This window comes from Pocillopora verrucosa, chromosome 14 (assembly GCF_036669915.1).
Source record: "Pocillopora verrucosa isolate sample1 chromosome 14, ASM3666991v2, whole genome shotgun sequence".
In the NCBI taxonomy this organism is placed as follows: Eukaryota; Metazoa; Cnidaria; class Anthozoa; order Scleractinia; family Pocilloporidae; genus Pocillopora; species Pocillopora verrucosa.
Genome location: NC_089325.1, coordinates 5,144,241 through 5,166,219, shown reverse-complemented (window position 1 = coordinate 5,166,219; position 21,979 = coordinate 5,144,241). Strand labels below are relative to the sequence as shown.

The 21,979-nt window shown below is 38.0% G+C and overlaps 2 protein-coding genes across 2 annotated transcripts; one reads left to right on the top strand and one right to left on the bottom strand.

The window, feature by feature from the left end:
• Positions 1-4,257: 4,257 nt before the first annotated feature.
• Positions 4,258-7,398, bottom strand: LOC131788932 (uncharacterized). The gene is made up of 3 exons (XM_066161372.1): positions 7,082-7,398; positions 6,846-6,938; positions 4,258-6,342 (listed from the first exon to the last, which is right to left on the bottom strand). Exons 1-3 carry the CDS (start codon positions 7,329-7,331, stop codon positions 6,293-6,295), a joined length of 393 nt encoding a protein of 130 aa, XP_066017469.1. The 5' UTR covers positions 7,332-7,398; the 3' UTR covers positions 4,258-6,292.
• Positions 7,399-7,496: 98 nt separating this feature from the next.
• On the top strand, positions 7,497-21,577 carry LOC131771133 (97 kDa heat shock protein-like). The gene is given in 20 exon segments (XM_059086893.2): positions 7,497-7,747; positions 7,994-8,051; positions 8,203-8,343; positions 8,911-9,033; positions 10,327-10,426; positions 10,735-10,862; positions 11,037-11,120; positions 12,272-12,432; positions 13,542-13,618; positions 14,527-14,785; positions 16,053-16,186; positions 16,633-16,847; positions 17,361-17,432; positions 17,531-17,621; positions 17,624-17,724; positions 18,088-18,213; positions 18,960-19,067; positions 19,560-19,679; positions 20,388-20,549; positions 20,838-21,577. Coding segments are annotated over 20 exon segments (2,595 nt in total). The 5' UTR covers positions 7,497-7,640; the 3' UTR covers positions 21,066-21,577.
• The last annotated feature ends 402 nt before the right edge of the window (positions 21,578-21,979 follow it).

Here is a 21,979-nt window from a genome sequence, read left to right as displayed (position 1 = left end):
TGGTTGTACAAGGTATACGTTTCTGCTAAATATTGGACTCCAATTGAATTCCATTTTTCGCCTCTCTGCAAAAGAGTCTTTAGTTTGGGCCACATGCCGTAAAATGGTTGCACAAAGCATGGGTTTTGGCAAAATATAGGACTCATTCGCATAGATCGATTTAAGTCCAGTTTTCTCCATTCTGCGAAAAAGTCTGAGGTTTGGGCCACATGCCGTAAAATGGTTGCACAAAGCATACGTTTTTGCTAAATATTGGTCTCATTCGCATTGATCGATTTCAGTCCATTTTTCGGCATTCTGCGAAAAAGTCTGTAGGTTGAGCCTCATGCCGTCAAATGGTTGGACAAAGCATCGGTCTTGGCAAAGTACAGGACTCATTCGGATAGATCAACTTCAGTCCATTTTTCGCCTTTCTGCGAAAAAGTCTGAGGTTTGGGCCACATGCCGTAAAATGGTTGCACAAAGCATACGTTTTTGCTAAATATTGGTCTCATTCGCATTGATCGATTTCAGTCCATTTTTCGGCATTCTGCGAAAAAGTCTGTAGGTTGAGCCTCATGCCGTCAAATGGTTGGACAAAGCATCGGTTTTGGCAAAGTACAGGACTCATTCGGATAGATCAATTTCAGTCCATTTTTCGCCTTTCTGCGAAAAAGTCTGAGGTTTGGGCCACATGCCGTAAAATGGTTGCACAAAGCATACGTTTCTGCTAGATATTGGACTCGTTCGCATGATCGATCTCAGTCCATTTTTCGCCTTTCTGCGAAAAATGGTTGCACAGGGCATACGTTTTCGCAAAATATTGGCCACATTCGCATTTATCGATTTCAGTACATTTTTCGGCATTGTGCGAAAAAGTCGGAGGTTTGGGCCACATGCCGTCAAATGGCTGCACAAAGCATACGTTTTCGCTAAATATTGGACTCATTCGCATAGATCAATTGAAGTCCATTTTTCGCCTTTCTAAGAAAAAGTCTGCAGTTTGGGCCACATGCCGTAAAATGGCTGCACAAAGCATGGGTTTTGGCGAAATATTGGCCTCATTCGCATAGATCGATTTCAGTCCAGTTTTCGCCGACTTCGCCATTCTGCGAAAAAGTCTGAAGTTTGGGCTACATGCCGTAAAATGGTTGCACAAAGCATACGTTTTTGCTAAATATTGGACTCGTTCGCATGATCGATCTCAGTCCATTTTTAGCCTTTCTGCGAAAAATGCCGTAAAATGGTTGCACAGGGCTTACGTTTTCGCTAAATATTGGCCACATTCGCATTTATCGATTTCAGTCCAGTTTTCGCCATTCTGCGGAAAAGTCTGAAGTTTGGGCTACATGCCGTAAAATGGTTACACAAGGCATACGTTTTTGGTAAATATTGGCCTCATTCGCATAGATCGATTTCAGTCCATTTTTCAGCATTGTGCGAAAAAGTCGGAGGTTTGGGCCACATGCTGTCAAATGGCTGCACAAAGCATACGTTTTCGCTAAATATTGGACTCATTCGCATAGATCAACTGAAGTCCATTGTTCGCCTTTCTGAGAGAAGGTCTGTAGTTTGGGCCAATGGTCGTAAAATGGTTGCACAAAGCATTCGTTTTGGCTAAATATTGGAGTCATTGGCATATATCGGTTAAAGTCCATTTTTCGCCTTTTTGCGAAAAAGTCTGTAGTTTAAGCCAATGGTCGTAAAATGGTTGCACAAAGCACTCGTTTTTGCTAAATATTGGACTCATTCAAATAGATCGATTTTAGTCCAGTTTTCGCCAAGTTCTGCGAAAAAGTCTGAGGTTTGGGCCACATGCCGTAAAATGGTTCCACAAAGTATACCTTTTTGCTAAATATTGGACTCGTTCGAATAGATCAATTGAAGTCCATTTTTCGCCTTTATGCGAAAGAGTCTGTAGTTTGGGCCACATGCCGTAAAATGGTTACACAAAGCATCGGTTTTGGCCAAAAATAGGACTCATTCGCATAGATCGATTTCAGTCCAGTTTTCTCCATTCTGCGAGAAAGTCAGGTTTGGTTCACATGCCGTAAAATGGTTGCACAAAGCATACGTTTTTGCTAAATATTGGACTCGTTTGCATGAACGATTTGGGTCCATTTTTCGCCTTTCTGCGAAAACGTCTGTAGTTTGGGCTACATGCCGTAAAATGGTTGCACAAAGCATACGTTTTTGCTAAATATTGGACTCGTTCGCATAGATCGATTTCAGTCCATTTTTCGCCTTTCTGCAAAAAAGTCTGAAGTTTGGGCTACATGCCGTAAAATGGTTGTGCAAAGCCTGCGTTTTGGCTATTTCTGTGAAAAAGTCCGCTTTTTGGGCCACATGCCACAAAATGAATGCAGAAATGATGCGTTTGGCTTAAAATTGGACCCCATTCGCATGCATTGATTAAAATGCATTTTTCACATTTGTCCGTGGAAAAATCCGTGGTTTGCGCCACTTTTTTTTAGAATGATTGCAAAAAGGATGTGTTTTGCCTAAACATCGATTGAAGTCAGAGATCGATTGAAGTCAGTTTCTATCATTTCAGCCAAAAAGTCTGTAGTTTGGGCCACACGCCGTAACAAGTGATAGCAAAAAAGAAGCGTTTTGGCAAAACATTGAACTCATTCTCATACATTGATTGAATTCAATTTTTCATATTTCTGCGAAAAAGCTCACAGATTAGCCCACCTACCGTAAAACGATTTCACAAGCATGCGTTTTGGCTTATTATTGTAAACATGGTATCCCAAAATGTCGTGAATCCAAAGCTGACGTATGCACAAATAGCAATCTTGGCGAATTCCTATTCTGATTATGTATCGTGATGACTCAATTTAGCGTCCTCCTTTCAACTTGCGCCCCTGTTCGAATGTGTTTTTGTTAATAAGCTCCCCTATTCCATTAAGCACTCCCTATTCTAGTAAGCGCCCACATCAAAACAAGCGCTGCTATTCTAATAAGCGTCATTCCTTTAAGGATCCTTATTCAGTTCACGCGACAAGGATCCTTTCCACGGGATCATAGAAGGGAAGCTGTCTACAGAACAGCACAACAAAGGCAAACCGGCGTCCTATAGTTGACTGGCCCCGGTACCACCTATGCAAACTTAGTTTGCATTGGTTATTATCATTATTAACTCCCTTGGGATTGTATGAATATCCTATATAATAGATTGCATTGTACCACACCCTGTCAATGCACTTGAGACCGCAATCTGAAGTCATGTTTAGCTTCCCACCCTCGAGTAAGTCGGGTTGAACCTGTTTTGACACCTTTCCTCGGTCTGGTCTTGGCGCGTCCCAGGCCAGAGGGACTCCCCATACCTTAACTACATCTCATGAAAAACAATACAAAGGGGGGAATATTACACTTTGTGCGGCCTTCGAACCAGCCGGAAGAGACATTTCAACACACCAGGTAAACAAAATGCGATTCCGAATTTATCTTGATATTTTCATCTGTTTCAAATATCAAAATTTCATCAGGCAAACAAAAAATATACATCCGCCATTACAAATGAGCAACACATTTTCTGTGCAATTAATTTGGGAGCCTCAGAGTGATATTTGCCGAGTCAAACTTGACACTAGGAAACTTTAAATAGACAGCGTAAAGCAAAACGTACTCCCGTACATACTATCTATGGGGTGTCAGTTGCTGTGAAGGGTGTGGCGCAGTGAATCAGTTTTTTGATCTGAATATGATTTCATTTACTTGGACACTGTCCAGTGGACTGATCAGTAGCCCTGCTGGAATTAATTAACCGAATGAAAAGAACGGTACAGAATAGAAACTTCAATTTAAATTGAATTTCATGTTACCGATGCACACGCACATAGATATGCACGTAATTGTAACAAAGATTTAGTGGACAAAAGCAAGTTTGGGGTAGCCGGTAGGAAAAGAACGGTTGCAAAATTCATCGTATCTTGTTCTAAAACACAATAAAGGGTTTCAGATTCCTAGTAGTACACCCCCGCCCAAACAGTTCTCGAGTATTCCTTCCTACCAACTAAAAAATAAAACATTGTTTAAGCCTTCAGAATGAACATTCAAATTATTTCCTCAGGAATTACAGAAGATTTGAAAAAACGGGTATATTTCTGCTTCAAAAAATTATGGACTAAATAGCTGCAAACAATGTTAATTTGTGATTGCTTCCAACACTTCCAACTTCCCTTGGGTTGGATATTACGCGGTTCTTACTTAAACGAATTTAAAGATAGAGAATGCACACAACACTCCTCAGCTACCAACATAAACGTTTTAATATCGTTATTATTTCCTATTGGAATGCCTTTAGAACCTACAACACTTTCTAGAGTTTAGGTAAAGCGTTTGACATGTTCAGCTTCTAAACTGAAACGTTTCTTCGACTTTTCAATAGGAAGAACTGTTGCCATTGTTGCTTTAATACATGTGACTTTTGTTTTCTGAAGAATTTTACACTAACTTTAACTGAAACTGGTACAGTTAGCCTTATGTAATTACTGCACCTGATTATACAGTTTGCTCATAAACATTCGAATCATGTGAAATTTTACTTTGTTCGAGAGAGGTTTCCCATTGGTAAAAAAAATAAATTGCATGTCTAGTTTTAACCGGTGCATCAGTTTTATTATCTCGGTGTTGGAGCTTTTTATCTCAAAATAAATGTTTGTAGTGATTTGTTGTCGAGGCGATTTACATTTTTTCCTGGCGCAACTGCACTCGTCATGAAGCCAAATTTGGGATTTTGTTCAGAGGTTTTGTGTTTTACACTTTGCAACGATTGCTCTGCGTGCAGCAGTTTCTTAAATGCATGTTCGCAAATTTCTCAACAATGACATTGACATGCTCGAAATAAAAAAATAAATTCATTTCAGTTGCTTTAAATTTAGTACAGACTGAAGTGAAAGAATCCTGAGTCTGAGGACCATGTAAACTGACTTGGAAGGCTGAAGAGTTGATCTTCAAAACCTTCCTCATCGCACTACATGCTACCACTCCGGTATAGGCGAGGCTCCTATTGAAAAACTGAGCTTTGGGTTTTGGAACACATACGTTTATCTGGCAGCCTCTAGTTTCATAATGGTTGATATCTCTAACTGGTGTAAAGTTGCGTGCCAGTTTCCGTTAATTAACGAAGGTGACAGAAAAGATGGTCTGCTTGTTCTTAAGCCTCTGCAGCTTCGAGGAGACAAACAAATTTCTACTGGACCTTTAAAGCAAACTTAAGTTTATTGAGTGGATCCCCAAGGATACACATAAGGGGTCATAAAGACTTAACCCTAACAACATAATAAGTAGAAGAGGGACATGGTGGTATAAAATTGGCTGAAATTATATTAGATTAACTGAAATTAAACCTAATTTGTCTATTGAATGCAAAACAGACTTACAAAGGGAAAAAAGCATAAATTATAACAAAATATTAAGAAAACTTAAATTCAACAACAGAACAATCCCAATTATTACATTACTTGCGAAAAATTTTGGACGGTGTTAATTTCGAACAAAAAAAGTGTCTGAAAATAAACCGTCTGAATTTTTTAAGCGTCCCAAATTTAAAACGTCTGAAAATTTTACAGTATAGCAAACCACGCTGGTAAGCCGAAACAAACCTGATATGATGACAGGAATAGTGAAGGCTGTCACTAAGAAGCTAGAACCAGAAGATCCTTTCCAAATTCTTGTCGTAGACTATTAAGCCACTTTGAGCTCCAAAGCTCAAAAACTCTAGATGAGACACTGATTGAAATACTCACATATATCTACATGACAAAATTTGTGTTATTTTCTCATCGTTATATCCGTTAACCCTTAAGGGTGCAGAAAAACAATTTTAAGGCACGTTTTCGCAGCGTTATTCAACGTTTGTTGGCTTAAAAATTGCTTTAGCAATGTTTCAGTGAAGTGTCCGAAATCTTTGTCCAAAATTTGTCCAAAATGAGAAAAAATGTGTCCGAAAATTAACCATCTGAAATAAAACGTTGAAATTTAAACCTCCGAAAATTTTTGCACGTAATGTAAGTACTATATAGTTGACAACAAAATTGATAGTGACCTCATGGCTTAATAAAGACTACTAACATTATTGCATTAGAAAAAGTACATCTCAAAGTACTACTCATCCTAGACTAAGTATGTCATGAGACAAAGTAAACAGTGTTTATCTTGACTCACACCTGTTACATTTTTGGACTCTTGGTGCAGAGCACTTTAGCATTGATTCAAATAAATGGGTCCTCGAAGCTTGCCAATTTGCATTAATTGACTCCATTCTTTTTCCCCAATCATTCGCTTGGGAGTCTCTAAGGTCTGTTCAACCATGAAGAAGGTCGTCTGCTTCATTTAGAAGAAATTCATAATAACCTAACAAGGAAAAGATAAAAATTAAAAATAAAATGATATGCAGCCAAAATTAGGTGGAATGTGTGATACAGCAGATTGGGTGAAATAATATAGGTGGCTGTGGTTGATGTTGTTGAATATAAATGTTGTTGTGGCGATGTTGCTGTGGTTGAAATAAGGGTGATACATAGCACAATTACATTACTATATGTCAAAAGCCAGTGGGCAATAAAGTTAGTACATTATAAGGTAAAATATATAAACAATGAAGTGGCATTGATGGTGAAAAAAAGGTTATTCCAGTTTTTGCGTGTGATTTGTTGGGCAAGACTTCACAGAAATTCATTTCTTCAAATTAATAAACGACAACAACAATTATTTTACATATACCCACGCGGCAATGTAATATCATCTATAAATATGCATAAACTGATTTGACCGGGTTCTGGCTGTTCAGTTGCAGCAAATGTCAAACTAAACTTATACCCAACTAACGATATAACTAACAATTTTTTGATTAATACCATCTGAATCCTGGTCTGCGCACTGTTCTATGAAAGGCTCACAAGAATCATGCATTTCTTCATCAAGGCCAGTGTCATTTGTACTCTTAGCTCCTAAAAATGCAGTAAAAAGAATTCAGGAAATGTACAATATATGCGTAAAAAAAGCCCAAGTCACTAAACGCGAAAAGAAAGAGAACACTTTATGACTTTACACGAGGCTAAAACGTCTGGAAACAGTACCAGTACCTACGTACCCTGGCTTTTCCTATTTGGTCTGTATTTCGATTTATAAACTCGTCGGCCAGTTAGAGGATCTCGCCGAAATTCCATGATTGTAGCCTTCTTTTTGGTTTTCTTAACGGCATTTTGATCCAAAAGTTTAGCAAGACCGGCAATAATATCCGCAGATGACTCTTTAATTCCCTTTTTCTTTGGCCTTTTCCTAGATCTGCTCTCATCTTGATCCGCCATTTTGATTCCTTGGGATCCACGCCTCCTTAGCATTGCCTCTTGTTTTACTGATTATTGGTAAAACAAGACTCTGAGCCAGTTACTGATTATTGGTAATTCTAGAATGAGGACATGTTGGAAATCTACATATTCCAGAAAATTCTGCAAGGAAGCAAAGAGCTGGGTAGGAACCTGACGTCATGTCACCTTTTATGGCATGTCATGGCTGACCGGTGACAACCGGCTCACTATCTTCGTAAACGGCCACGTGAATTTCGTTTCACTCAAGAGTTGTGACCCAGTTGGGTTCATCGAGTGAATTTTTTACTCTATAGGTCTTTACTATCAATCTACAGGGGAAAGATGTCTGTTGTAGGGTTTGATGTTGGAAATGAGTCATGTTATATTGCCGTGGCTCGTGGGGGAGGCATCGAGACTATCGCGAACGAGTTTAGCGACAGATGCACACCGTAAGTTATATAATGCTTATAAATCATTGAAGAAATCTATGCAATAGTCCCTTTTTCCTTACGCACCCGAAGTATCGAATTATTACTGATTTTTATTCGAAATTTACTTACAAACCGTGTGATCAATTCACTCCCTGCTCTTGAAGTGTGAGAGTTTGTTGAAGCATTGTGTGAACTGAACTTGATTAACTTTTGTACGAATCAAAATTTTGGGTGAAGACTTGCGGACTTTTTTATGCCCTATAGGAGTGTGGTATCGCTTGGGGAGTCCTTGAGGAGTATTGGAGTTGAAGGTAAAAATCAGGTAAAGCTGAAAGTTGTAATTTTTCTGTTTCGTTAGTGAATCGTTTGGTGAAACCAAGTTTTCCTAAAGTTGAAATGTACCGATTCTGTCTTTTTTAAACGAAGAAATCGTGATATCTTTTTATACTCACGATATCCATATGAATTAACAGATGATATTCAATTTGAAAAATACTGTGAGCCAGTTCAAGCGGCTTATCGGCAGGAAATTCAGTGATCCTGTAGTCGAAGATGAAAAGAGAAGACTGCCTTGCCAGCTTGTAGAAAACCCGGGAGATTGCATTGGCGTAAAGGTAAGATTCAAACCTCGAAAAAATTCCTTTTCGCATTTGAGATGTTCACTGGCAAGGAATTAAACTTTTGCTTCACAATTGTGGAAAGGGTATGTTTTTCCTATATCTTTAAGAGGATTAACTTTTTCCTTATGATAATGAGGTTTTCAATCAATGTATGCATGTGATATTCCACACGCAATACACATGTGTAAGATTCTTGTAGATTTAGCTTGTGTATAGAATATTTTAGATATTTAGGTTATACAGCAACAGCAGCAATTTCGATTGTTCCAAGTTGTGCCTGGAATAGCGCCAATATCTTTGCAAGAAATTGTTTTCTGATAGATTGGTTTGTGCCGTGATTATTGTATTCTCATTTGAATAACTATACTATTTAATGCAGTTATGTGGATCAATGTTGCATTCAGATATTTTGTACTTTCAACTCTGGAACACTACTTTCCATGTTACTCTTAATTTCATAAAATTATTTAAGAACAACTGAAAACTTATCTAAAGAAAACATTTCTTGGAAATGAAATTCTCAGAAAAAAGGAATTCCTGAATTGTTTCTTCTTGTTGCAGTTGCGTTATCTGGGGAATGAGGAAGTGTTTTCACCGGAACAGATTATGGCCATGCTCCTGACAAAGCTGAAGACTATTTCTGAGAAAGAATTATCCACTAAAGTTACAGACTGTGTTGTTTCTGTGAGTACTTATGTTGTTCTAAATTTTTTTGCTTTGTAAAACTAAGATTTAACAAAAAATATTACATCATAGTGCATTTGCAAACAAGTAAAATGAAATTGAAATAAAGAATGGCACTGAAACATTTAGAAGTTTTTTACTTGGGTGTCATAATTGACTAGCTTTCATTCACTTTACATGTGAGTTTGTAGAATTAATAGGCTTTGTAGAAGCCACAATACTTGTAGTCATGTTTTACTCCTTGTTAAACCACTTCTAACTCATCAGACTTCAAATTTTTTGTTTTTTATAGATAAAAAATGAAAATGAAAGATAATCATACTAGATGTCAGAAACATAACAGGGAACAGAGCACACTATTATGAACTGCAAATGACTAACTTGAAAAAATTAGTTTAAATGTAAACTCCATGACCTAGAGATTGTATTAACCCTTAAACCATCATGACTGACCAGCACATAATTTCTCCTCACAATATCAGTGTAATATTAACCCTTTAACTCCCATGAGTGACCAAGACAGAATTTCTCCTTACAATATCAATAGAATATCAAGCAGACAAGTGATGAGAATGAAGAAAAGTATAGGTTAGGGGATTATAAGTTGATCCAATACCGATTTCTCCAAACTAACATCACAAGAACTGTATAGCAGACAGTTAAGAGAATTACTAATGAGAGCTTGGGAGTTAAAGGGTTAAGAGAGAAATGATGAGATTAGAGGAAATTATAAATTAGGGGATAATTTGTTTATCCAATATCAAATCTTCTGAAACAGCACTATAAGAATTGTACTGCAGACAGTGATGAGAATTGCTCTGAGATCTTGGGAGTGAAGGGGTTAACCCTTAAACTCCCAGAAGTGATTGACATATAACTTCTCCCTATAAGATCCTTTCATTGTCTACCAAAGAGGTAATTAGAATACTTAAGCTGATCAAGTAGAGGTTGTTTTCTTGATTGAACACAAATTCTCGTGACTTATTTAAAAGGAAATGTGTAGCAGCTAGAAGGGAGAATTAACAATCACATCTTGGAAGTGAAAGGGTTAAGTATCCAGAAACTTGTAGTGAGCTCTAGTCAGTGGCAGTTTATTGTTCTGTTGTTCTGACCTCAAAGGGCACACAGAGAAGGTTGTTATTAAAAGTATTTTGCTGAAATCAGCAGAAGAGAATTTCTCTGAAATGCCTTGTAGTCTTCACTGCTGCCACATACCTATTGGTTGGCACATTTGTAACTAAGGATAAAAAGTCAGTAACCTACAGCAGTAGTTAAAAGATTTATTTTTGTCAGGTTCCCTGCTATTATACAGACAGGCAAAGGAGAGCAATGGTGGACTCAGTCGCTATGGCTGGACTGAACTGCCTCAGACTCATGAATGACACCACGGCAGGTAAATTTCAAATCAGGAAAAGCTAAATTATCCTGGTTGGTCTCTAAATATTTTCTTTTAACATTCATTGGGAGAATTTATTGAATATACACACAAGTTCTCAGGGGTAATCAGTTCCTGATCCATGTGAATTTTGTACAATGATAAATGTGAGGATATGGGGAAGTGAAATTTAGTATTTATCATCTAACTCTGGGGACCTTTTTGAAGGGTTTACCCCTTTTTTGGCCAAAGGCATGAATGTTAACCCCTCTATCCACTCGCTACAACTTTTCTTCCTTTTTTTTCTTTTTTTCCTTTTTTTCCAGTTGCCCTGGCTTATGGTATCTATAAACAGGATCTACCAACTGATAAACCTAGAAATGTGGTGTTTGTTGATATGGGTCACTCCTCAGTTCAGGTTTCTGCCTGTGCATTCTTGAAAGGACAGCTCAAGGTTTGTTTCATCTTGGTACAAAGGATTCTGGCTCTTACTCCTTAATGTGTGATGACATCAACCTTATGTGTGGACGGGGACTTTACAGTACAACCCACTTAAAAGTGCATTTGCATGTAAAAAGTATTGGTTTTATCTGTCTTGATGAAAACTCTTATTTTTAAATTCCTACAGGTGCTTGCCACAGCTGCTGATCCAAACTTGGGGGGTAGAAATTTTGATGAACTTTTGAAAGATCACTTTGTGGAAGAGTTCAAGGTAATACAATGATCTTTATCAGAGTACTGTAATTTCTGGTTGTTTACTCACATGACCAATTTCCTACACTGGCCGATTATTGTATACTGCAAAAAAAAAAGTCATTAGATTACCCACACTGGTGGATAACCTGCACATTATGTTATTCAACTTTTTGGTGGCAAAAAGGTGACATTAAGGTGATACATTTCAGTCTTTTTAAAGTTGTCTGATCTAACTTTTGAAAACTTGAAAGCTTCTTTGTTGAGTTTCAAGGTCAAAGAAATTCAGACACGTGCACAATTCTGTGTCAATATTAGCACGTACTTTATTGATAAAATTATACAGTGAAAAAACTAGTGGCCCATGCCCAAATCTCAACCTTTCATACTTGACAGAATGCGAATTTGTGGCCACATTTTGTGTGAGCAATCATTCTGTGCCATGTTGATTTGTTGAAAGAAAGCTGGGTGAATGTTAACTTGGATTATAAAGTACTGTTGGCAATTTCTGGAAAAAATTGATTTCTCCAGTTCTAATGGGCCTAACAATTCCCTTAAAATGGGAAAATTCTCTTTAACTCAAGCTAGTGTTAAATGGAAATTTGTTACTGATGCGCTGGATATCTTTGGATTATTTTTGTCACCATCAAGATCTTGTTTTCATGCACGGCGATAACAATTTGTTCATCATGCTAATTATAAGTGAAATAGACTCGAGTTGGCATCATGTTTCTGTACTGCTTTGTGGCACTCTTAATGCAATAAAATTCATTTGAGAGGTGGAAATGCATGTAGGTGAGAATTTTTTTCAATTCAACTACCAGTATATTTTAAAATTGTCACATAACCTGCACTTCCTTATTACCCGCAGTGGTGTGCATTTAATGCAAAATCAACAGATTACCAGCGGGTAAACGGCTGGAAATTATGGTAATTTTAATTAGATTGAGATGTTGTTGATGGCACCTCCTGAGATTTGTAATTTGTTCAAACAGTAATTATGGTATTCCTGGCATGTAGCCTTTTATGTTCATCTAAAATTAATACTAATATAATCGTACCTGAGTGTGCTTAGGGTACATTTACATATTACCTAGAATTGATTGTGTGGCTCTATAAGCTTTGAATGGTTATAAAAGGATCACAAGGAACAATATTCTCTCTATACAGATAAAGTACAAATTAGATGTATCCACAAATGCCAAAGCTTGTATCCGTCTTCTTCGAGAATGTGAAAAGTTGAAGAAGCTAATGAGTGCGAACTCCCAAGAGATTCCCTTGAATATTGAGTGTCTAATGGATGATAAGGATGTTGCAGGAAGATTTAAGAGGTATTCTTAGAATTCTTAGAGATTCTTAGAATCATGAAAATTTATTTTATTTGTTCAGTATATAAACCAGAGATAGTGCAGTTAGTTAGTTGTACAAGAATGCTGACGTGTTTGTTGTTGTTCAGTTGAGGGCTGTGCGCCTCAGAACGACACTCATCAGAGCAATGAAGGGCTAATGCTCAAAATATCAGCCTTTAAACTCTTTGTGGTAGTCAATTTACATTTTCAACTCAGTTGTTTATACTGAAGAAATGTAAAATGGTTTCCATGTTTACATAGCCTGATGTAAACACACAGGAGGTTGGGAGAACACGAGATAAGCGTAAGAAACCAGGATGCAAAGCAGAGTGGTTTCCAGCTTATCTCGTGTTCTCCCAACCTCCCAAGTGTTTACATCAGGCTATGTAAACACGGAAACCATTTTACATTTCTTTTATAAAATAACTAATGAAAGAGGAACGAAAACCGTGTTTACATACGCTCATGTAAAATGGTTTTATGATCAATCAGAGCACATATACTATTTGAATTATTTTATACTAAATTATCTTTAGAGAGTAAGCAGTGTAATACGGAGCTCCAAGTTGTGACTGTTTTGGTCGCCATGGCAAATGAAAATATATTTTGCAGCAAACATTTTGGTGAAAGTTGTCAATTGGCAACCACCAGATAAAAAGAAGAGAAGAACCTGAAAAATTAATTCATCTTTGGTCCATCCTTGAAACAAAAAAAATGCCTGTATCTCCTGTCTTTCTCTTTCTCTCTTTCTCTCTTTGTCTTGCTGTTCCAGATATGCAAACCAACACATAAAATCAGTGGTGATCAAATCAAACTGATTAGTATTATCAACTCAGTTGATAATACTAAATTACCCTGTTATACTCTCCCACCGATGCAGCACCAAAGTTTCTTCAGAAATTTACCCTCTCTATTCATTTATCTTCTTGTACAGTATGTTAGTGGTGTAAGGAAAAAGTTAATCTCTGGGAAGCTCTCTACTTGCACTTTAGAATACCCTGAATGTCATGGTATTTGATATGCTGTGGCCTTTGAACATATTACGTAAGTTATTTCAATTAGGTAGTGAACTGTGTCTTCCTCTCTTATAGAACAACCTTTGAAGAAAATATTTCTAGCTACTTACAAAGATTAGAAGCTACCCTGAAATCACTGATGGAAAAATCAGGTACTAGTAACATGGGTAGATTATGATTTGTTATTCTGTCTATGGTCTCTTTAGTAACAAACTTATGAATTTTAGTACTTCTCGCAAGAGATTTGACATTTGAATGCAAGTGTTTTGGAACTTTTCAATTTTATGAGTACCAAATTTGGTTCAGTCTGGTTGATTGTACATGTAATGAGGTCTTATTTCTAAGAAATGGAAAGAAGTCAAGGTGCATGTGTATTCACTATACTTACAGTGACCAAGTTGTGAAAAAGCCAATAGCTGGAGAATTTATTGGACATTCCTGAAACTGGGATAAGCTTCAACAGTTGTCAGCAACTTTAGGCTTATAAGAGTTTTATGACAATCTTTGTGAGCTTGTTTCTTCTGGACCCAGTTGTTCGAAGGGCTGATAATGGTACCCAATGGTTATAATGTTATCCAGCAGATAAGTGGTAACAAAACATGTTGTGCTATCCACCAGATAGCAATTTATCAAGTGGATAGCATTAACCCTTTAAGTCCCACTAGTGACCAAGAGAGAATTTCTCCTTACACTATCAGTATAATATCAAGCAGACAAGTAATGAGAATAAAGAAAAATATCAATTAGGGGATTATTGGTTGATCCAATACCAAATTCTCCAAATTAGAATCATATGAATTGTATGGCAGACAGTAGGGAGAATAACTAATGAGATCTTGGGAGTTAAAGGGTTAACCACCCTTTGAACAACTGGGACCTGAAGTCCTTAAGTTGGCTAACAAGAGTCACCTATATGTAATTTGCCTGAAAATCAGAAAGTGGGATTCAAGTCATGCTGAAACTTTAAAGATTGATTCAAAGTTTTAAATGTTTTGCTTTTACTGCTGCATGTTGGTGCACAAGGTCAAATTCATGATCATGTTCAAAAATTTAATTGCAGGGCTCAAGATGGCTGATGTAGAGGCCATTGAAGTTGTTGGTGGCAGTACTCGTATTCCTGCTGTCAAAGATGTGATAAAGGCACTCTTCGATAAAGAAGTCAGTACCACTCTGAATGCTGATGAAGCTGTGGCTCGTGGTTGTGCTCTGCAGTGTGCCATGTTATCCCCAACCTTCAGAGTGCGAGAATTTGTTGTCAATGATGTAACACCATATCCAGTTGTCCTAACCTGGAAGTCACAGAACACTGAGGATGAAGGGTATGTAAATTGCTTTATTACTTATTCTAAAGGCTGGTGCAATTTTGTTGGAAAAATTCCACTCTCAAAATTTTTTTGGTGCTCATATATCTAGAAAGTTACAGACTGAAGTTTTTGTTTACATTTTTCCTAGTTTTGTATTTTGTTGAACCAGAGTCAAGATATCGAGAATTTGCTTCAAGAGCTAAAATATTGCTGTGTCTCCAAAATTAAAAAAAAACTTATTGGTTGTTACCAATAAAACCAAAAGCCTTCAATATTTGTCCTCTTTTATATGATTTCCATTTTCATGAAGTGGCAAGTTCTGGGGCTGCCAGAAAATTGTGAGATTCTTTGTGTCACAATTTTTTTATTTCAAACAGTTGGAAAACCAGCCTTAATTGTTTATGAACTAGACTAATCTAAGTTTTTGATAATTTAAAAAAACTATACAGATATACATGTATCTGAAAATTTTATGTAACCTCAAAATGTTATGTGACATTTACATGTTCATCTACAGTATATGTACGGAGATGATTCCATGAGCCAGTGAAGCAATTAAAACGCAGGAAATGAAACATCATGCAGCTCCTTTTCCAATAAGTTCAATGTTTTTCAGTGTATGGTTCATGTTCTATACTTAGCCATTATAAGCAAAAGCTCTTTTTGATTGAGTGAAAAAATAAATTAAAAAATTAAATAAATGACAGAAGTGTAGAACTGTGTTATGATTGGTTCACTGGCCCATGGATCTGTAAATTTTGATTGGGTAGGTCTCTGGCTCTGGTAAACCCAGCTTTCAGACATGCATAAATGCTTCTGGGTTATAGGCTTCTGATGGTGACAACGGCCCGTCATAATGAAAGCAAAAAAAAAAAATTTTATTTAGTAAGAACAATCAGACTGCCCTTGGTGTGGAAATATCTGGGTTTATTTTTGTTTTTGTTTGTTTGTTTGTTTGATTTTTTTGTCTTGTTTTTTTTTTTGTTAACTCGTGTTTGGTTTAAAAATGTTAAATGAGCAAAACTAAGGCAGAGCCTGATTATCTTCAACACTTCACTGAAAATCACTTCAACCTCAGCATGTTATTTTACCTAGCACCTACCCCTCCCGTAATCCAACAACAATCAACGGACTATAAGTTAGGTTTAATGTTTTGTCAGGGGAGGGGTGGGTGTGCAGGTGCGTAGATACTGACATTGATCTGTAATGATAATATGTAGCATGTGTGTGATTATTGATAATTATGTTGAGTGTATTATTTTATTGCATTTTTATTGTGTAGGGAGATGGAGGTGTTTGCTCCTAACCATGCTTTCCCTTTCTCAAAGATGCTGACATTTTATCGAAAAGAACCATTTGATTTAGAAGCTAGCTACTCGAAAAATACACAGCTACCGCTAAAAGATGGTTTCATTGGTAAGTGTTGTTGACAAAAAATTTCAATGGGGTGTTTCGGTTATGGTGTTCTAGTGAAAACTTTCTGGGTCATAAAGGATATTCTGGGCTTAAATAAAATTCATCAACTTGAGGTATTTTCTCACTCTGAGGTTTCTTTTGAGAAACCAAGGACCCCAAGGAAGGAAATGATCATCTGTTAAAGAAGCTCTTGATTGTTAAACAAATTCTCATGTCTGCACCATCAGAAATGTATAGAGAAAAGTATAGAGATTATGCATACAGATGGCGGATGTAAAAGGTTAATCAGAGCGTTGTCCCAGCCCTGGGATGTATTTTTGAAGCAAAGAAAAAAACTTAAGTTTCAGTTACAAATCGACAACAAAATAAGACATTGCCATGGGGGGAAAAAAAAAAAAAAAAACAGAAACAGATGGAAGTTCTTCTAAGCATATTTCCTCATTTAGGTCGGTTCTCGATCAAAGACGTTGTTCCCAATAAAGAAGGAGAATCGTCCAAAATCAAAGTAAAAGTTCGTTTGAATATCCATGGTATACTTAATGTGGTCAATGCAAGTTTGGTAGAAAAACTACCTGCAGTCGCTGAGCCAGAAGCGGAGTCAATGGAAGTTGAGGGACAAGAAGATAAGACAAAAGAAGCAGCTGGGGATGCCGCGCCCGAGGTAAGGCGTCAACGGTCGTCGTTCCTTGCATCACTGGGTAATTTGCAGGGTTCAAGATCAGACTTCAGCTGTTTAAGGGTAACTGCACTGTGTTGTACATTTAACATGCCACACTGATGAAGATTTTGCCTGTTCTCGAGGCTAATAGCCTTCAGGACAGGTGTAATTTTGGCGAGCCAGAGCTCAGTATTTTCGTGGTGAAAATTACAGCTGCCGTCTTTGATTTTAACAGCAGCGGAAGACTGGGGAGAAAAAAAATTTTGGACCAATGTGATGAGCAAAGGTCAAAAAGAAGGAGACGGGAGGGGGCGAGGCAATGCATTTTTGGCGCGACAAATATCCAGTACGTCACGTCTCTACAAAATTCCCCTCCCCTCTAGACCAGATAAAATGTTGGTTATCCAAAGATTTGACTTTTTGCGGGCCGTTATGTCAAGCCCTAGGGCTTAGAACTGTCCTCTGACGAAGGACGTGCATTACTGTTAATCTTCATGGGAATAACTTTTATCCTAGAACACCCAAGGGACACAGGAATCTAATGAATCACAAGACAAAGAAGATGCCGACGAGCCGATGAACTCGGAGGTAGTTTTGATTTAAAACGAACAATATGCAATTAAAGTGTACACTAGTTTAGCTGCATTACATCGTATTGAACGCATTTGTATTCCAATTTTCTACAGACATCAGAAACAAAAGATGGGGATTCTAGCAACAAGGAAGATGAAGATAAAGACGCCAAAGACAACAAAGGAAAGAAAGAGAACGGTGCACCAGCAAAAAGAAAAAACAACAAGTTAAAACAGTAGAACTGAGAGTGGAAACTGAAGTGCCTGGACTGACAAAGTCCCAGTTGCAGGATGCCATCGATAAAGAGGTCAGATATAGATGTTATCTCTTTTGCGCGGATAGAGCAGTATTTATCAAGTTTTCCTTTGAATTTCAAGTCGTGAGAAAGTAACAAACCGAAATCTTGTTGTTATTTTGACTTGATACAGATAGGGACACAAATGAAGGGAAATTTTTACGATTCAGAGAAGTTTCACACCATTGGGCACGTTTTCCTTGTCAGATCTTGATATGCACTCAAAGAAAACTTGAAAGCGCCAAAGCAGCTAAACCTTTTTTAATGCCCAAGAACGGATCAGTAATTCCCTTCTTTGACTGCTATTCAGTTCTCTGCGAATTACACAGAAATATTGGCGTTTCTTATCATTTTATGACGTTTCCTTTGTTTCAGTGCCATATGGTACTGCAGGATCGGCTGGAGAAAGAGAAAGGATTTGCGAAGAATGCAGTGGAATCGTACGTGTATGACATGAGAGGACGATTGTACGATAAACTCCAGAAATACATCACAGAGGAGGTAACATACTGTGTAATGCTTCAACTGTCACATAGGAAGCACTCAAAGCATTTTTATGCTGTGTTTCAATGAAGTGGAATCACACTGAAGAACGAGGAGAGAAACAAAACAACGCGGCCGATAGTCCATGACTGAATCACATACAAGCTTTGGGCCTGGGTTTACTATGGCCTGCTTACCGTTGATAGAAACCCATGCAGTTTTGAACACTACCAGATTGTCATTTCTCCGATAATTGTAGTTGTTTCAATATCAGAGCGCTTTTCGATTGAGTGCAGTAAAGCCAATACCTTAAGTAAATGTAATCACAACCACAACGGCCAATCAGAGGAAGGGAAAATACCTTTATGAGCGTATGAGACCTCAAAGTATAACAAACTAAACTGCCTAAAGCGCGGGTGACCGAGTTGCGAGTAAGCTTTGCATCTGATTGGTCGAGAAAGTGGCGCGAGTTTTCTGGCCCATTTCCAGAGCGAGATAAAGCAAAAACAAATCAATCTCGGATCACTTAGATTACTTGCGGCATTCGATTCCAATTTGATAATTCAGCGCTTTCTTATGGATACCTTCTCTTATTTGCTGCGAAGATTATACACTCTTGCGTAAAAATTTCGTGGGGCATTTTTAGAAGGAAGTTTTTGAAAACATGGCAACAACTATAATATGTAGGCTGGGGAAAAATAAGGAAAACAAAATCTGCCAAGAATGAGCAGGTACATGATGGTTCCTGATACTTTCCTTCGAAGGCAAGGGAGAAGTTCTCGGAGTTGCTGTCGCTAACAGAAGACTGGCTCTATGAAGAGGGTGAAAACCAATCCAAGAAAGTTTACCAAGACAAGCTCGCTGAGTTGAAGGTAAACTAATATGAACCGTTTATGAAGGATGAAATGCACACCTTCTGTTGCTTTGCGAGAGGACAGTAATCCCACTGTGGTCACCGTTTCGTGAGCTGATCCACAAAGTACACCTTTTTACTTGTTAGATGTCGGTACCAATACCTCACTGTATTCTAAAGTAACATTTCTCAAGGAACTAGTTGATGTTTTTTCCTTCTTCGTCGGTTTCATTTTAAATGTGTACTAAATTGTGGGATTAACCACTTCTTTTCCGTGATCTCTCATGGAGAAAAAGGGTTAACCGAGCAGGCTCGCGTGTTTAGGTTTCGCCTCACGGCACAGCCGCCTACGGAAAAAGTTTTGAAACCTCTGGTAATATCAGAAGTCTTTTAATGTTGATGTGAAAAACGTTGAAAGGGGAAAACTTCATTGTCGTGGAGTCCTATGTTTTCATTACAGAGTTAGCCTTCCAATATACTGATTACTCATTGCTTTCAATATTTTGTACAGAAAGTGGGAGACCCGGTAGAGACGCGCTTATCAGAGGCTACCAAAAGACCAGCTGCATTTGATGAACTTGGAAAGAGTATCCAGCAAATCAGGAAAATTCTTGAGCTTTGCGCTCAGAAGGTAAAGTTTTCAGAGGAAAACAATGATCTAGGGATTTGAATGAAAGCGATCTTCGCAGTAATGAACACTACTTGAGCAGTAGTGAAAATAAGGCCTGAAAAAAATTCAGGCCTGTAAGGGATTCGAACCCATGACCTCTGCGACACCGGTGCAACGCTCCACCAACCGAGCCAACAAGCACTACTTGAGCAGTAGTGAAAATAAGGCCATGATCTAGGGATTGTAAGCCATAGTGACTACGTGAGGGGAAACCATTCAACCGAACACCCTCCTGACTAGGCCGAATTTATTGTGTTTTATTAACTGGAAAGGTTGATCGATGTGAGAGTTTGAAACACGCCATTGATCAACGCGCCTAAGCACATGTGCCGATCAGTTGATTCGATTTGTGCAAAATTCGAATTGGCGCCTCTCGGCGGGCAAGTGATTTCACTAAAGGTTGTAGTATAGAATTGGCGAAAATGGTACACGCTTATCACTGATGTAGGACAAAATACTTCTGCTTTCCACGTAGCTTACTACGAGTAGTCTCCAGTAGCCGCGAGAAATTCTTGCAAGGCTCTTGCCGCTTCGCTTTACTTGCCACAGTGAGACCCCGATCACAGGCTAATTTCCCAACGAGGATTTGAATCCCAGCCGTTTTCGTAAGTGAGCTAGTCCAAAAGACAGAGAGCTTCCTGTTAGTTTCGTCTTTCTTTCAACATACAGGATGAAAAGTACGATCATATCGAAGCAGAAGAAATAAAAAAAGTGGAGGTGGCTGTTGCAGAGAAGGAAAAATGGTTACAGAACAAGTGGAATGCACAGAGCAAACTCGCTGATCATCAAGATCCGGCTGTGTATGCCTCGGTCATACTCTCCGAAAAAAAGGTAACCATCACTTGATTTCCGTCTTTTTTGAGCTTGAGTGTTGATTTTTGTTTCATTTAGTTTTACATTATAATTTTGGTAAATTTGGTAAAGTGATACTCTTAGTCGCTTCATGCTAAGGAAACCTGGATAAGCTCCAGTTGTGTGGGGCTCTGGGCTCGAGTACAGACATTACACAGAAATTAAGGGTGAACTGGAGAGAATCTTTTGTTTTTCGTTTGTAGCCTTAATTACATGTACCCTAACAAACAACTTTAAAATCTCTTTGGCTTTATGTATTTCTTTTAGCTGTTAGAAGACACGTGCTACACTATTTTGAACAAAGCGAAACCAAAACCCAAAGCCGAACCACCGCCTCCCCCAAAGGAAGAAGAGAAGAAAGAAGAGGGGACGGGAGACTCGACGTCGGAAGAGAAAATGGACCAGGAAGGAGAAAATGTGGAGAAACCGAATGAGCACCAAAATCAGGAAGGTGGCGAAGAAACCAAACCTGACGCAGACATGGAGATTGATTAGCTATTCCTGAATAACGGTCTAAGAGCTTTGTATCTCTGCAGTGATAAGTTGTTTTTTTAATTGTCAGAGTGAAATCTCCGTAGACCATTATCGATTCTTTGATTAAGGCTGAAAGAAATGGTGAAAGTTTTTGTTTCTTCCCTAAGCTTAAGAATGCAGTCAGTATTTGAAGGATTACGAGAAGCGATAAATAGTAAATAAGTTACAAATTCAACGAGCAATCTTTTTTTTTTTTTTTTTAGCCAGTCATTCTCCGCATAGCTTCCACGATCTTAATGAGTGGTAGTGTTCCAGTTTATTAGTAAGGTCATGCTCGTAGAGAAGCACTTGCAAATGGAATTTCATATTGCTATATTTCTTTTCGCATAGTACACGATAATTGTTAAAAACAGACAGAGGAAAAACCGAGAAAGTTTGAGGAACTTGTTGAGTTTTCAGTACATTTCTGGGTTACGAAGAACAGTGCTTGCAGATTTTTGAAAGAAAAACATTATATTGAACCCATGCCTAAATTCAAGCATTTTTTTCGTCTTCGATCCTACATTTGCGCAAGATAAGATACTCCTTCTAGTCAATTGAATCTCACACATTCCGTTATCATTTTTGATAAATTCCGCTCGGTCCTTAGCGGTTGAAAGTTTCAATTTAGGACATCTCAACTATTTTGGGGTAGCTCTATTCATGGAAAATAAGACTGTGGTCAGGAAGGATAAAGATTCCTTGCTATAACTTCGTGAACTATTGCCTACGTTACCTTCAAGGCCTTCGTGCAAGACCCTGGAATACTTAGCACGTGAATGGTGACCCTATTTTATTCAAATGTTTGCAAGTACTCATGGGAAAAACGTAGGGGAGATTTACCGCATCACCAGGTAACCCTTGTTAAGGACATACGACGACTTAACGCGTAGGGT